Source organism: Salmo salar, chromosome ssa11, assembly GCF_905237065.1.
Source record: "Salmo salar chromosome ssa11, Ssal_v3.1, whole genome shotgun sequence".
NCBI classification, from domain to species: Eukaryota; Metazoa; Chordata; class Actinopteri; order Salmoniformes; family Salmonidae; genus Salmo; species Salmo salar.
In genome coordinates this window covers 103,184,126-103,200,862 of record NC_059452.1, presented here as the reverse complement: position 1 = coordinate 103,200,862, position 16,737 = coordinate 103,184,126, and the positions used below count along the sequence as shown (strand labels likewise).

At 45.1% G+C, this 16,737-nt stretch overlaps 1 protein-coding gene across 5 annotated transcripts in view; it reads left to right on the top strand.

Annotated features, from left to right (window-relative positions):
• postna (periostin, osteoblast specific factor a) overlaps nt 1–16,737 on the top strand; it is an 86,332-nt gene that overhangs the window by 46,463 nt on the left and 23,132 nt on the right. For all 5 annotated transcript variants that reach the window (XM_045690219.1, XM_045690218.1, XM_045690217.1 and 2 more), the window contains exons 9-17: nt 1,608–1,742; nt 2,077–2,225; nt 2,846–2,982; nt 3,258–3,388; nt 6,962–7,092; nt 12,702–12,804; nt 13,158–13,225; nt 13,399–13,444; nt 13,533–13,577. In XM_045690219.1, coding sequence (XP_045546175.1) covers nt 1,608–1,742; nt 2,077–2,225; nt 2,846–2,982; nt 3,258–3,388; nt 6,962–7,092; nt 12,702–12,804; nt 13,158–13,225; nt 13,399–13,444; nt 13,533–13,577 — 945 coding nt within the window. The remainder of the gene's footprint in view (nt 1–1,607; nt 1,743–2,076; nt 2,226–2,845; nt 2,983–3,257; nt 3,389–6,961; nt 7,093–12,701; nt 12,805–13,157; nt 13,226–13,398; nt 13,445–13,532; nt 13,578–16,737) is intronic.

Sequence of the window (16,737 nt, the reverse complement as noted above, 5' to 3'; positions counted from 1 at the left end):
CTAGAGATTCGTCTGAGACCAGCCACCCGGAAAGCTGATGAAACTGAGGAGTATTTCTGTCTGTAATAAAGCCCTTTTGTGTGGAAAAAACAAATTCTGATTTGCTGGGCCTGGCTCCCAAGTGGGTGGGCCTATGCCCTCCCAGGCCCTCCATGGCTGCGCCCCTGCCCAGTCATGTGAAAGCCATAGATTAGGGTCTAATAAATCCATTTCAATTGACTGATTTCCTTTTATGTACTGTAACTCCCCCTCCTCTCCCCTGTAACTATTCCCCAGGTCGTTGCTGCAAATGAGAACGTGTTCTCAGTCAACTTACCTGGTAAAATAATGGATACATTTTTTTTTTTTTATAAAATAAAATAAATAAATAAAATAAACTCAGTAAAATCGTTGAAATTGTTGCGTTTATATTTTTTTGTAACAGTACACAAGTCCAGGCTTTTTTGTTAACCTTTATTTAACTATGTTAGAGTCTCATTGAGATAAATTAACCTTTATTTAACTATGTTAGTCTCATTGAGATAAAAAAAACTATTTTTCCAGAGAGACCTTTATAAGGGTTTAGGGTTCATTCCAGAGAGACCTGGACAAGGGTTTAGGGTTCATTCCAGAGAGACCTGGACAAGGGTTTAGGGTTCATTCCAGAGAGACCTGGACAAGGGTTTAGGGTTCATTCCAGAGAGACCTGGGTAAGGGTTTAGTGTTCATTCCAGAGAGACCTGGGTAAGGGTTTAGGGTTCATTCCAGAGAGACCTGGACAAGGGTTTAGGGTTCATTCCAGACAGACCTGGACAAGGGTTTAGGGTTCATTCCAGAGAGACCTGGACAAGGGTTTAGGGTTCATTCCTGAGAGACCTGGACAAGGGTTTAGGGTTCATTCCAGAGAGACCTGGACAAGGGTTTAGGGTTCATTCCTGAGAGACCTGGACAAGGGTTTAGGGTTCATTCCAGACAGACCTGGACAAGGGTTTAGGGTTCATTCCAGAGAGACCTGGACAAGGGTTTAGGGTTCATTCCTGAGAGACCTGGACAAGGGTTTAGGGTTCATTCCAGAGAGACCTGGACAAGGGTTTAGGGTTCATTCCTGAGAGACCTGGACAAGGGTTTAGTGTTCATTCCAGAGAGACCTGGACAAGGGTTTAGTGTTCATTCCAGAGAGACCTGGATAAGGGTTTAGGGTTCATTCCAGAGAGACCTTTATAAGGGTTTAGGGTTCATTCCAGAGAGACCTTTATAAGGGTTTAGTGTTCATTCCAGAGAGACCTGGACAAGGGTTTAGGGTTCATTCCAGAGAGACCTGGACAAGGGTTTAGTGTTCATTCCAGAGAGACCTGGATAAGGTTTTAGGGTTCATTCCAGAGAGACCTGGACAAGGGTTTAGTGTTCATTCCAGAGAGACCTGGGTAAGGGTTTAGCGGCTAAAATGGAAACCTGTAAGCTTGTGGTAGTGCTTTATTAGCAAGCCAAGGAAGTGATGCAGCTGGTTGCTCTTTAGGTGTTAGAGTGTGTTGTTGTTGTTGATGTTGTTGTTTATGTGCAAGTGTGTGTGGGTTATTGTTGTTGATGTTCTACCTGAAGTTTATGTGTGTGTGTTGTTCCACTTCAAGCCAAGGAGGTGATGGAGCTGGTTGGTGAATCCCAGAGCACCTTCAGTGACATGGTGTCAGAGCTCGGCCTATCAGCTGCCATGAAGCCAGAGACAGAGTACACGCTATTGGCTCCTCTCAACCCTGCATTCTCTGGTGAGTACACGCTATTGGCTCCCCTCAATCCTGCATTCTCTGGTGAGTACACGCTATTGGCTCCCCTCAACCTACATAGCACATAACAGACCCTTTTCGACTGAAAGCTTGAAGCCTAAGAAGCTACGCCCAGCAATTTCAGCCTGTAATTTAAGCACTAGGTTTAGAGTTGTTGAATAAGCTCTGTTTTGGTCTAGGGAAACACAATGGAAATGTACTAGGAACTCTGGCTCTAAGTTCAAGCCTAGATCTTTAAATTCTGAGAAATGTTAATAAAAACACATTGAATGAGTATGAATAAGTGTATATACAGTATGTCCCCTTTGTGTTCCAGATGAGGTGATGTCTATAGACCAGAGTGTGCTCAAGGTGATCCTAGAGAACCACATCCTGAAGTTAAAACATACACTGAGTGAACTCTACAATGGACAACTGCTAGAGACCATATCTGGAAAGCAATTGCGTGTCTTCGTCTACCGAACAGTGAGTGTGTGTGTGTGTGTGTGTGTGTGTGTGTGTGTGTGTGTGTGTGAGAGACAATGAGAAAAAAACAAACAAAAAAAAAACAGGTTGAGAGGAAAAACGAAGAAAAAAAATATAGAGAAAGAGAGAAAGACAATACATTGGTTGCACACTGTGTAAATGTGGAAGTCATTACCAAGTTCATTACTAAGTGTTAACAACATAATGCCTGGTCTTTCAAGTTTATAACAACATCCATAAAATATGTCATTGTCCCCAGCTTGGCAGCACCAGTGGGCCAGCTGGTTACATTACGGTGGTCCTCAGCTATACTGTGTTCATATGCAGGTTTTAACCAGCCTTCATGTCCTTATGGAGTTTTACTGTGTTGACCAGCCTGGAATAACCCTTTCAACTATTCTCTCTCTCTCTCTCTCTCTCTCTCTCTCTCTCTCTCCCCCCTTCTCTCTCCCCCCTTCTCTCCCTCTCTCTCTCTCTCTCTCTCTCTCTCTCTCTCTCTCTCTCTCTCTCTCTCTCTCTCTCTCTCTCTCTCTCTCTCTCTCTCTCTCTCTCTCTCTCCTCTTCTCTATCTCTCTCTGGATGGATGGAATGGATTGATGTATCTCTAACTCCGTCTCTAGGCTGTGTGTATAGAGAATGCCTGCATGGTGCGGGGCAGTAAAGAGGGCAGCAATGGAGCTCTTCATCTGATGAGTTCACTCATCAAACCAGCTCAGACCACCCTCTACGAACTTCTCATCTCTGATGGACGCTTTAAGTAAGGACACTCACCCTAATCAATTTGTCAATATACAGTACATGTATCCTGTAGGTACGTGAGATGTTCATGTGCTCTCAACACTCTGACTATTGATATCAATGAAATATATGTGTGAAACCTGATGTTGCATGTGTGTATTATGTCCTGCCTTTGTATCTTTACTTTGGTAAAGTGAACATTGTTCAAGACTTGTTATTGCTGTTGAAAATGAGGACAGGAAACAAAGGAACTGATCTGTAGAATTGATGGATTGATTGATTGTGTATTTCTAGGATCTTCCTGTCTCTGATGGAGAGTGCAGGTCTGACAGAGCTGTTGAAACAGGAGGGATCTTACACCGTGTTCGCCCCAACAGACGAAGCCTTCGACGGTCTCACAGAACAGGACATCACAATGCTCACCAGTAAGTATGCCGTTTTTTCTCTTCTTCTCAAACGTCCTGTTACCTCCTCAAACCCCCCAGAGGAACACCTCCTCAAACCCCCCAGAGGAACACCTCCTCAAACCCCCCAGAGGAACACCTCCTCAAACGTCCCGTTACCTCCCTAAACCCCCCAGAGGAACACCTCCTCAAACCCCCCAGAGGAACACCTCCTCAATCCCCCCAGAGGAACACCTCCTCAAACCCCCCAGAGGAACACCTCCTCAAACCCCCCAGAGGAACACCTCCTCAAACCCCCCAGAGGAACACCTCCTCAAACCCCCCAAAGGAACACCTCCTCAAACCCCCCAAAGGAACACCTCCTCAAACCCCCCAAAGGAACACCTCCTCAAACCCCCCAAAGGAACACCTCCTCAAACGTCCCGTTACCTCCCTAAACCACCCAGAGGAACACCTCCCTAAACCCCCCAGAGGAACACCTCCTCAAACCCCCCAGAGGAACACCTCCTCAAACGTCCCGTTACCTCCTCAAACCCCCCAGAGGAACACCTCCCTAAACCCCCAGAGAAACACCTCCTCAAACCCCCAGAGGAACACCTCCTCAAACCCCCAGAGGAACACCTCCTCAAACGTCCCGTTACCTCCTCAAACCCCCCAGAGGAACACCTCCCTAAACCCCCCAGAGGAACACCTCCTCAAACCCCCCAGAGGAACACCTCCTCAAACGTCCCGTTACCTCCTCAAACCCCCCAGAGGAACACCTCCCTAAACCCCCCAGAGAAACACCTCCTCAAACCCCCCAGAGGAACACCTCCTCAAACCCCCCAGAGGAACACCTCCTCAAACCCCCCAGAGGAACACCTCCTCAAACGTCCCGTTACCTCCTCAAACCCCCCAGAGGTACACCTCCTCAATCGTTGGTTCTTCATTTAGAAACTTTTCCTGAGAAGGCCCAGATTAGTTCTTGAGGTACCCGAGGGACAGGTTTCCGAGACACAGATGAAGCCACAATTGAACATGTTTTTTAGTCCAGAACTAGGCTCAATACGTCTCTGGGAAACCTGTCCATTGTGTCTTGTCATGCCATTGAATACAACTTCATTAGTGTCGTACATTTATACAGCAGAAACTGGAAAACCTCTTTCAGATGGTAAACTCTCCTCCAGTTGATAAAGCCTCATCCAGTTGGTAGTCTCTGGCTAGTCTTTAACCCCTCCCTTCTGCTTGTGTCATCACTAGGCGACGTGAACGCCCTAAGGACCATCCTGCTGTACTACTTCAGTAACGCGCCACTTCAGTATCTAGTCTTTAACTGACGTCACTGGTTCCCACAGCCACAAAGTCATAAACCCTGCCTATTTCTAAAAATGTTTCTTCTTAAAAATCTGATTTTAAACCTAACCCTAACCTTAACCACACTGCTAATCTTGTGCCTAACCCTAACCTTAAATCAAGTCCAAAAAGCGTATTCTTTTTGTTTTCATGAATTTTTACAATATAGCCAATTTTGACTTTGTGGCTGTGGGAACTAGTGAGAGTTGTCTTTAACCCCTCTACTCTGCCCATGTCATCACATGAACCTCCTGAGGACTATCCTGCCACTTTGGTAACTAGCTGTGATGTCAGAATCATATCTCTACCCGGCGTGTGTTTCCATGATGCGATTTCATTTAGATCTCGAGCGAGCGGAGAAAGGCTGTTTGGAGAAACTTCATGACAGCCGCTGTCCATAGAAATGTATAGAGGGCGAAACTCTGATCTTTGCCATTGATCGGTTCTATGATAACAATGCCTATCCTGTCTAGAGGCAAGTGTGAATCGTCAATACAGGTCGAAGGAATTGTCCGTACAGCTCCGAGACAGGATTGTGTCGAGGCACATATCTGAGGAAGGGTACTAAAACATTTCTGTAGCATTGAAGGTCCCCAAGAACACAATATCCTTTTCCTGGTGATGGCCAAACTGAGCAATCAGGGGAGAAGGGCCTGGATCAGGGAGGTGACCAAGCACCCGATGGTCAATCTGAAAGGGCTCCAGAGTTCCTCTGTGGAGATGAGAGCACCTTCCAGAAGGACAACCATCTCTGCAGCGCTCCACCAATCAGGCCTTTATGGTAGAGTTGTCAGACGGAAGCCAGTCCTCAGTAAAAGGCACATGACAGCCCGTTTGGAGATTGCCAAAAGGCACCTAAGACTCTCAGACCATGAGAAACAAGATTCTCTGGTCTGATGAAACCAAGATTGAACTCTTTGGCCTGAATGCCAAGCGTCACGTCTGGAGGAAACCTGGCAACATCCCTACGATGAAGCATGGTGGTGGCAGCATCATGCTGTGGGGATGTTTTTTCAGCGGCAGAGACTGGGAGACTAGTCAGGATCGAGGGAAAAATGAACTGAGCAAAGTACAGAGAGATCCTGATTGAAAACCTGCTCCAGAGCACTCAGGACCTCAGACTGGGATGACGGTTCACCTTCCAACAGGACAACGACCCTAAGCACACAGCCAAGACAATGCAGGAGTGGCTTAGGTACAAGTATCTGAATGTACTTGAGTGGCCCAGCCAGAGCCCGGACTTGAACCCGATCGAACATCTCTGGAAAGACCTGAAAATAGCTGTGCAGCAACGCTCCCCATCCACCCTGACAGAGTTTGAGAGGATCTGCAGAGAAGAATGGGAGAAACTCCCCGAATACAGGTGTGCCAAGCTTGTAGCATCATACCCAAGAAGGCACGAGGCTGTAATTGCTGCCAGAGGTGCTTCAACAAAGTACTGAGTAAAGGATCTGAATACTTATATAAATGTATCTGTTTGGTTTTTTTTGGACAAATTTTCCAAATCTTCCAGAAAAACTGGTTTTGCTTTGTCTTTATAGGGTAAATACTTTCAGAATGCACTGTGTATGGCACATTAAGCAGCTCATATATAGTAACAGGAAAGCAGCTCATATATAGTAACAGAAAAGCAGCTCATATATAGTAACAGGAAAGCAGCTCATATATAGTAACAGGAAAGCAGCTCATATATAGTAACAGGAAAGCAGCTCATATATAGTAACAGGAAATCAGCTCATATATTGTAACAGGAAATCAGCAAATGAATAGTACAGGAAAGCAGCTCATATATAGTAACAGGAAAGCAGCTCATATATAGTAACAGGAAAGCAGCTCATATATTGTAACAGGAAATCAGCTAATGAATAGTACAGGAAAGCAGCTCATATATTGTAACAGGAAATCAGCTCATATATTGTAACAGGAAATCAGCTAATGAATAGTACAGGAAAGCAGCTCATATATTGTAACAGGAAATCAGCTCATATATTGTAACAGGAAATCAGCTAATGAATAATACTGGAAAGCAGCACCGCAATGAGGAACTGGTGATTGAACCTGAGTTACTAAGAGCAGCTCAACGACATTCAGACAAACAGTGAGATTTAGATTTTTTTTCATGAAAGTAACACAAATTAATATAACTAGTAATATAAAGCGTTACTTTCCACACAAAGTAATATTGTTCAATGTAACGTGTTTTTCAAGTAATTAATCCCAACACAGGTCTTTAAGTCCGCCCTCTGCTTGTGTCATCACTAGGCGACGTGAACGTCCTGAGGACCATTCTGCTCTACCACTTCAGTAACGGCGTATTCATCAACGGGGGACTGGAGGGAGGGGTCACCAACCTGCTCAAGACCATCCAGGGACACAACCTGCAAGTGCTGTCTGTACGTACCACTGCTGCCATTGTCTTCTCTGTATCTGCCTTTGTTTCGGTACCTAAAATAAGCATGTACAGAACATGGATCATCATTTTTCTCTGCTTAGTTAGTACTAGACAAAGTTATTCCCATACACACATATTTCAAGAGTTTTCAAGAGACTTTGTGAGCACTAAAGTTCTTTCAATAATATATCTGTACAGATGCAATACTCTGAGGTAGAGTGGACTGTCTGTCCTCTCCTGTCCCAGAGGCAGAGTAGAAAACATTGAAGGAAACATTGTCTCTCATTACCTACTCCAATGACATCGCTGTCATGAGGAGAACACTTCCTTTTAAAAACACCTCCACCACCACAGGAGCATGGGGACTTCACTGTCTTCACTGTCTTCACTGTCTTCACTGACTTCACTGTCTTCACTGACTTCACTGACTTCATTGTTTTCACTGTCTTCACTGACTTCACTGACTTCACTGTCTTCACTGTCTTCACTGACTTCATTGTTTTCACTGTCTTCACTGTCTTCACTGTCTTCACTGTCTTCACTGACTTCATTGTTTTCACTCTCTTGACTGTCTTCACTGTCTTCACAGTCTTCACTGACTTCACCGACTTCACTGTCTTCACTGACTTCACTGACTTCATTGTCTTCACTGTCTTCATTGTCTTCACTGACTTCATTGTCTTCACTGACTTCACTGACTTCACTGTCTTCACTGACTTCACTGACTTCACTGTCTTCACTGACTTCACTGACTTCATTGACTTCACTGTCTTCACTGTCTTCATTGTCTTCACTGACTTCACTGACTTCACTGACTTCACTGTCTTCACTGACTTCATTGACTTCACTGTCTTCACTGTCTTCACTGACTTCACTGACTTCACTGACTTCACTGTCTTCACTGTGTTTTGGTTCATTTCTGCAACTCACATAAAATGTCAGACTAAGGCAAGGATATATTCCATTGCATTTCATGTGAAAATCTTCTGGACCCTTGTTACAGCCTGGTTATCATACGTTAGGTGTGGTCAAGACTCCCTGTCTCTCCTTTCTCTTTATCTGCAACACAGAGAAGCCCTTTTCCTGTCTCTATCAGGCTGGACAATCTCAGGCAAGCCTTCCTTAACTCATGAAGGAAATTCAGAGACACAGAAACAAGGCATTGTCTAATAACCTTGTCCAGAGATGCAGGGAGTAGGAGGAGAGGGGGGAGGAAGGGGAGGAGAGGGTTATGGGTGAGGGAGAGGGAGGAAGGAAGGAAGGGAGGGAGGGTAAGAGAAAGTAGGAGGAGAGGGGGGAGGAAGGGGGGGTCATGGGTGAGGGAGAGGGAGAGGGAGGAAGGAAGGGAGGGACGGTAGGAGAAAAGGAAGGAAAGGATTATGGGTGATGAGTAAAAAGAAGGGTGATAGTGGCGAGGAAGAGTTAGGGAGGAGAGTGAGGAAGAGTGAGGAAGAGATAGGAAGGAGGGCGAGGAGGAGTTAGGGAGGAGAGGAAGGAGGGTGAGGAAGAGTTAGGGAGGAGAGGAAGGAGGGTGAGGAAGAGTTAGGGAGGAGAGGAAGGAGGGTGAGCGGAATGATATGTGGGCAACAGAGTTCAGAGAGCGATGAGAGAGAGAGGGAGGAAGGAGAGAGAGAGAGAGAAGAGGGTGAGAGAGTTTAGGGAGAGTGGAGAAAAGGGATAGGGAGAGGGGTGGAGAGAGGAGATGCCAGGTAATCATCAGGAAGCCAGATTTCATTCGTTTTGGCAGAACTCCACAGATACAGGCTCTGAAGGAGCAGATTAGGCTGTTGTCTAAATGGGGACGTGCAGAGAGACGGGTGAAAGGAATGACCTTACACACACTGAGGACAACACTGAAACAGTGCATGTGTGCGTGTGTGTATGATGTGAGTGTGTGGGAGTGTGTTCAGTTAGAAAGTGGTTCAAATGATGGGTTAGAGAGAGAAGGAAACGTAAAGTAGTGGGTTAGAGAGAGAAGGAAATGTAAAGTAGTGGGTTACAGAGAGAACCGTAAAGTAGTGGGTTAGAGAGAGATGGAAACGTAAAGTAGTGGGTTACAGAGAAAACCGTAAAGTAGTGGGTTAGAGAGAGATGGAAACGTAAAGTAGTGGGTTAGAGAGAGAAGGAAGGAAGCGTAAAGTAGTGGGTTACAGAGATAACCGTAAAGTAGTGGGTTAGAGGGAGAAGGAAGGAAGCGTAAAGTAGTGGGTTACAGAGAGAACTGTAAAGTAGTGGGTTAGAGGGAGAAGGAAACGTAAAGTAGTGGGTAACAGAGAGAACCGTAAAGTAGTGGGTTAGAGAGAGAAGGAAGGAAGCGTAAAGTACTGGGTTACAGAGAGAACTGTAAAGTAGTGGGTTAGAGAGAGAAGGAAGCATAAAGTAGAGGGTTACAGAGAGAACTGTGAAGTAGTGGGTTAGAGAGAGAAGGAAATGTAAAGTAGTGGGTAACAGAGAGAACCGTAAAGTAGTGGGTTAGATAGAGAGAGAAACGTAAAGTAGTGGGTTAGAGAGAGAGAAAAGTAAAGTAGTGGGTTAGAGAGAGAGAAAAGTAAGGTAGTGGGTTAGAGGGAGAAGGAAACGTAAAGTAGTGGGTTACAGAGAGAACTGTGAAGTAGTGGGTTACAAAGAGAGAAATGGAAAGTATTGGGTTACAGAGAGAGAACCGTAAAGTAGTGGGTTAGAGAGAAAGAAAAGTAAAGTAGTGGGTTAGAGAGAGAGAAAAGTAAAGTAGTGGGTTAGAGGGAGAACCGTAAAGTAGTGGGTTAGAGAGAGATAACTGTAAAGTTTTGGGTTAGAGAGAGAGAAACGTAAAGTTTTGGGTTAGAGAGAGAGAAACATACAGTAGTGGGTTAGAGAGAGAGAAACGTAAAGTTTTGGGTTAGAGAGAGAGAAACGTAAATTTTTGGGTTAGAGAGAGAGAAACATACAGTTTTGGGTTAGAGAGAGAGAAACGTAAAGTTTTGAGTTAGAGAGAGAGAAACGTAAAGTTTTGGGTTAGAGAGAGAGAAACGTAAAGTTTTGGGTTAGAGAGAGAGAAACATACAGTTTTGGGTTAGAGAGAGAGAAACATACAGTTTTGGGTTAGAGAAGGAGAAACATAACGTATTGGGTTAGAGAGAGAGAAACGTAAAGTTTTGGGTTAGAGAAGGAGAAACATAACGTATTGGGTTAGAGAGAGAGAAACGTAAAGTTTTGGGTTAGAGAAGGAGAAACATAACGTTTTGGGTTAGAGAGAGAGAATGGGACAAATGAAAGTAGAGAAACTGTTCTGTTTCATACAGAACATGGCCGTCCCGAGAGACCCACAACGAGACAATTAAATTACAGTAAATTACTTTTCCTGGTGGCGTGGAATGTTCCATTTACAGAACCAGAACCTCTAACAATGGCAGGGACATGACATCTGGAATCACTATCTGTGGATGTCCCCACTTTTCACCTTTTCAAGACTGTCGTCTTTGGAGAGTGTTTAGTAAGATGTTGTTCTCACACACACACACACACACACACACACACACACACACACACACACACACACACACACACACACACACACACTTCAACATTACAAGTTTAAGCTCTCAGGAGAGTGTAAATTCAGATGGTCTCAGTAAGGCAGTCATTATGGCCATGCTGTCCACTGCTGCCATTATCATACAGTGTAATGATCTGTTGTCATCGATAATAACGTACATGTCCCATCTCACAGAACATCTCGATCAATGACAACTATTCCTGGCATGTTGTTTGAAGTCGGGATAACAGAACTACAGCACTGGGGTGTCAAAGCTGTGTGAGCTGAAAAGCACCTTGTTGGTGCATAGGTCAAGTTGTCGGGTAATGGTGGTCACTTGAGTCAGGGCTGCCCAACCCTCTTCTTGGAGATCTACCGTCCTGTAGGTTTACAGTCCAACCCTCTTCCTGGAGATCTATCGTCCTGTAGGTTTACAGTCCAACCCTCTTCCTGGAGATCTACTGTCCTGTAGGCTTACAGCCCAAACCTCTTCTTGGAGATCTACCGTCCTGTGGGTTTACAGTCCAACCCTCTTCATGGAGATCTACCGTCCTGTAGGTTTACAGTCCAACCCTCTTCCTGGAGATCTACCGTCCTGTAGGCTTACAGCCCAACCCTCTTCTTGGAGATCTACCGTCCTGTAGGTTTACAGTCCAACCCTCTTCCTGGAGATCTACTGTCCTGTAGGTTTACAGTCCAACCCTCTTCCTGGAGATCTACCGTCCTGTAGGTTTACAGTCCAACCATCTTCCTGGAGATCTACCGTCCTGTGGGTTTTCAGTCCAATCCTAATTTAACACACCTGATTCTACTAATTAGCTGCTCAACAAGACCTTAACTTGCTGAATCAGATATGATAAATTAGGGTTGGGCTGAAAACCTACAGGACAGTAGATCTCCAGGAAGAGGGTTGGACTGTAAACCTACAGGACAGTACATCTCCAGGAAGAGGGTTGGACTGTAAACCTACAGGACGGTAGATCTCCAGGAAGAGGGTTGGACTGTAAACCTACAGGACGGTAGATCTCCAGGAAGAGGGTTGGACTGTAAACCTACAGGACAGTAGATCGCCAGGAAGAGTGTTGGACTGTAAACCTACAGGACGGTAGATCTCCAGGAAGAGGGTTGGGCTGTAAACCTACAGGACGGTAGATCTCCAGGAAGAGGGTTGGACTGTAAACCTACAGGACAGTAGATCTCCAGGAAGAGGGTTGGGCTGTAAACCTACAGGACAGTAGATCTCCAGGAAGAGGGTTGGGCTGTAAACCTACAGGACAGTAGATCTCCAGAAAGAGGGTTGGACTGTAAACCTACAGGACGGTAGATCTCCAGGAAGAGGGTTGGACTGTAAACCTACAGGACGGTAGATCTCCAGGAAGAGGGTTGGACTGTAAACCTACAGGACAGTAGATCTCCAGGAAGAGGGTTGGACTGTAAAGCTACAGGACAGTAGATCTCCAGGAAGAGGTTTGGGCTGTAAGCCTACAGGACAGTAGATCTCCAGGAAGAGGGTTGGACTGTAAACCTACAGGACGTTAGATCTCCAGGAAGAGGGTTGGACTGTAAACCTACAGGACGGTAGATCTCCAGGAAGAGGGTTGGGCTGTAAACCTACAGGACAGTAGATCTCCAGGAAGAGGGTTGGGCTGTAAACCTACAGGACAGTAGATCTCCAGAAAGAGGGTTGGACTGTAAACCTACAGGACGGTAGATCTCCAGGAAGAGGGTTGGACTGTAAACCTACAGGACGGTAGATCTCCAGGAAGAGGGTTGGACTGTAAACCTACAGGACAGTAGATCTCCAGGAAGAGGGTTGGACTGTAAACCTACAGGACAGTAGATCTCCAGGAAGAGGGTTGGACTGTAAAGCTACAGGACAGTAGATCTCCAGGAAGAGGGTTGGACTGCCCTGATTTAAAATGTCCTCTACGTTATCATCTATAGCTGACCTTTAGACGTAAACATGATTTAATCCAGTGTTATTACAGTTATCACCGCTCCTAGGTGGAAAACTTCCATCCTATTCATATATTGGTTATAGCAGCAACAGTGGTTATAACTGTTTATAACACTGTTACGAACCCCTGTTGTGACAGGTGAACAGCTCCATCAACGTCAACTCGGTGGACGTGCCAGATATTGACCTGATGGCCACCAATGGAGTGATCCACGTTGTGAGGAACATTCTTTACCCCGGGGGTGAGTTACCTGTGCGTGTGTGTGTGTGTGTGTGTGTGTGTGTGTGTGTGTGTGTGTGTGTGTGTGTGTGTGTGTGTGTGTGTGTGTGTATACGCACACATTGTGTGTGTGTGTGTGTGTGTGTGTGTGTGTGTGTGTGTGCATGACCGTGTGATTGTGTGTGTGCGTGTTCGTGTGTGTTTACTTGTGTGTGTGTGTGTGTGTGTGTGTGTGTGTGTGTGTGTGTGTGTGTGTGTGTGTGTGTGTGTGTGTGTGTGTGTGTGTGTGCATGACCGTGTGATTGTGTGTGTGTGTGTTCGTGTGTGTTTACTTGTGTGTGTGTCTGTCTGTAAACACGTCTCTGTTTTCTCCAGACCTGCCTGTGGGTCGCGAGGACCTGCTGGTGCTGCTGAAGAGACTCATCAAGTACATCCAGATCAAGGTGTGTGTGTGTGTGTGTGTGTGTGTGTGTGTGTGTGTGTGTGTGTGTGTGTGTGTGTGTGTGTGTGTGTGTGTGTGTGTGTGTGTGTGTGTGTGTGTGTGTGTGTGTGTGTGTGTTTGCTGGACATTACCCCAACCTCTCATTTGTTGTTGTCGTGCTCGTTTGTGTTTTAGTATGTCTCTGGATTCTCCTACACCGAAATCCCCCTCACCTTCATCAGTAAGTGTATCATCATCATCATGATCATGACAGCCTTGATGGTTTCTGAACATAGATGTAATACGAGCTTGTTTTTGTTTTTTTGCAGAGAGGACAGTCACCACGACAACAACCCACATCACAGTAGAATCAGGTAAACCTCTTGTTCTTTATTTTCAATGTTGAAGCAGCATTTCTGAAATGTAGTCCTATTACACTCATGTATAATATCTCTATTCAGTCCTATTTCACTCATGTTTAATATCTCTATTCAGTCCTATTACACTCATGTATAATATCTCTATTCAGTCCTATTTCACTCATGTTTAATATCTCTATTCAGTCCTATTTCACTCATGTTTAATATCTCTATTCAGTCCTATTTCACTCATGTTTAATATCTCCATTCAGTCCTATTTCACTCATGTTTAATATCTCCATTCAGTCCTATTTCACTCATGTATAATATCTCTATTCAGTCCTATTACACTCATGTATAATATCTCTATTCAGTTCTATTACACCCATGTATAATATCTCTATTCCGTCCTATTACACCCATGTATAATATCTCTATTTAGTCCTATTACACCCATGTATAATATCTCTATTCAGTCCTATTACACTCATGTATAATATCTCTATTCCGTCCTATTACACCCATGTATAATATCTCTATTCCGTCCTATTACACCCATGTATAATATCTCTATTACACCCATGTATAATATCTCTGTGGTACAGTATCTACAAAAGGCAAAGACAGGGTGTTGCAGTTCTTCATTGCTGCTCTGATAAACTACTGCCTCTGCCTCCCTTTATCCGTATGTTCTTCCGTATGAAATACTGGACTCCGTTTATGTTTGTTAATCAGGTCTCTTGTTGATGAGGTCATTTAACTGTCACTGTTTCGTTAGTAGAGACGGATACTCCTGACCAGAATCTGTCATGTTGGGCCTGGGCCCAATCTAACATAAGCCTGGCTCTTTGTATTGAGCAACAGCACTTTGAGGATAAGCAGTTTGGTGAAGGCTAATTAGGAAGTGAGAGAGACTGTCTGCCTCTCATTAAAGGGGAAATCTGCGATTGCTGCTCCCATTGTTCTTTAAACTTCTAAATTAATGATATGTACCCATTGATTCTTGAAGAATATAACTTATAAATGCCTCATGAGCTTAGTTCAACTGTCTGTCCAAAATATAAGCTTGTTTTTTACTCCAGGTGGTGGGGGGTATCCGCATTGTTATTGTTTAAACTACAGACGCCCCTTTAAAAATGCACTCAGAGAACTCTAGCTGAGGTTTTATATCAGGTTGAGTGCTGTTCAGCCAACTGTGGTTTGTAGAGGTCTGTGTCTCTGAAAGTTGTGCTCTGTTTTTATAATTGGCGAGGGTCCTTATTAGTTCTTCTGTGTGCCCGTGGGAAGGCAATGGTAACTCGCGTACAGTAAGTATGGTTGTATGGGCTTCAATCTGTCTCTGCTGGGTTTGTAATGAACGATGAAGGATTTACGCACGCACGCACGTACACGCACACACCACAAAATCCATGCAACACACTCACATGCCAGAATGGGTTGCTTTGGCAGAGCCCCTCAGCACCTTTACATTACCCTGTTAGTGCAGGATTAGTGTCTCACACACACACACACACACACACACACACGCGCACACACACACACACACACACACACACACACCCTCATTAGTGTCTCCCTGGCTGGCCATGCTTATTACTGCTCATTAGTGTGTGTTAACAGACTGCGGCTGGCAATGACAGTCAAGTGCAGAAGAAGTAGCGTAGCCAACGGTCTGCTCACAGCCTGCCCAAGGTACCTAACAAGAACAAACTATGTCTGTAGTTAAAAGACATTTGCCCACTTTTTGGGAAAGGAAAGATGTGGAAAAGGGCCAATGCGATACACCTCAGCACAGCTCGTCTCAACACAGCACAGCTCGTCTCAACACAGCACAGCTCGTCTCAACACAGCACAGCTCGTCTCAACACAGCACAGCTCGTCTCAACACAGCACAGCTCGTCTCAACACAGCACAGCTCGTCTCAACACAGCACAGCTCGTCTCAACACAGCACAGCTCGTCTCAACACAGCACAGCTCGTCTCAACACTGCACAGCTCGTCTCAACACAGCACAGCTCGTCTCAACACAGCACAGCTCGTCTCAACACAGCACAGCTCGTCTCAACACAGCACAGCTCGTCTCAACACAGCACAGCTCGTCTCAACACAGCACAGCTCGTCTCAACACAGCACAGCTCGTCTCAACACAGCACAGCTCGTCTCAACACAGCACAGCTCGTCTCAACACAGCACAGCTTGTCTCACCTCAGCACAGCTCGTCTCAACACAGCACAGCTTGTCTCACCTCAGCACAGCTCGTCTCAACAAAGCACGGCTCAGCTCATCTCAAGTTATATGTCTGGAGGTGGTATATGAATCTAACAGTAACTAATAACAGTAGCGTTAGCTCACCAAAAGCACCTCCACTACATTCTGTAGTGAGAGAGAAGACCAGTGCCTGATTGACAATACAGCGTGGAGCCGAACCATACATGTGGCTTGGATGCCGTCAGGAAGTGATTACCGGTAGACATGAACTGCTCTGCCACACGGCCATAGACCTCAGAGAGGTGGAGGGAGCCTCAGACTCTTTGATGACAGTTTACATCTGTCAGCTGTCAGCTATTTATGACACCAATGAATACTGTCATTCTCCCTGATTTATGCTGCAGCACAGGGTCCCTTTATTATAGATGCTGCAGCACTGGGTCCCTTTATTATAGATGCTGCAGCACTGGGTCCCTTTATTATAGATGCTGCAGCACAGGGTCCCTTTATTATAGATGCTGCAGCACTGGGTCCCTTTATTATTGATGCTGCAGCACTGGGTCCCTTTATTATAGATGCTGCAGCACTGGGTCCCATTATTATAGATGCTGCATCACTGGGTCCCTTTATTATAGATGCTGCAGCACTGGGTCCCTTTATTATAGATGCTGCAGCACTGGGTCCCTTTATTATAGATGCTGCAGCACTTGGTCCCTTTATTATAGATGCTGCATCACTGGGTCCCATTATTATAGATGCTGCAGCACTGGGTCCCTTTATTATAGATGCTGCAGCACTGGGTCCCTTTATTATTTACCTTATATTTTAGCCCCATTGTTAAGAATGAGAATTGTTCCACTGTTCAGATTAAATAAAGTCAATAGACCATAAAATCCCATGAAGACAAGGGGTGGGATGTACCAAAATTGATTAACTCTTAAACTGGTTTAAATCAAGGTTTATATGT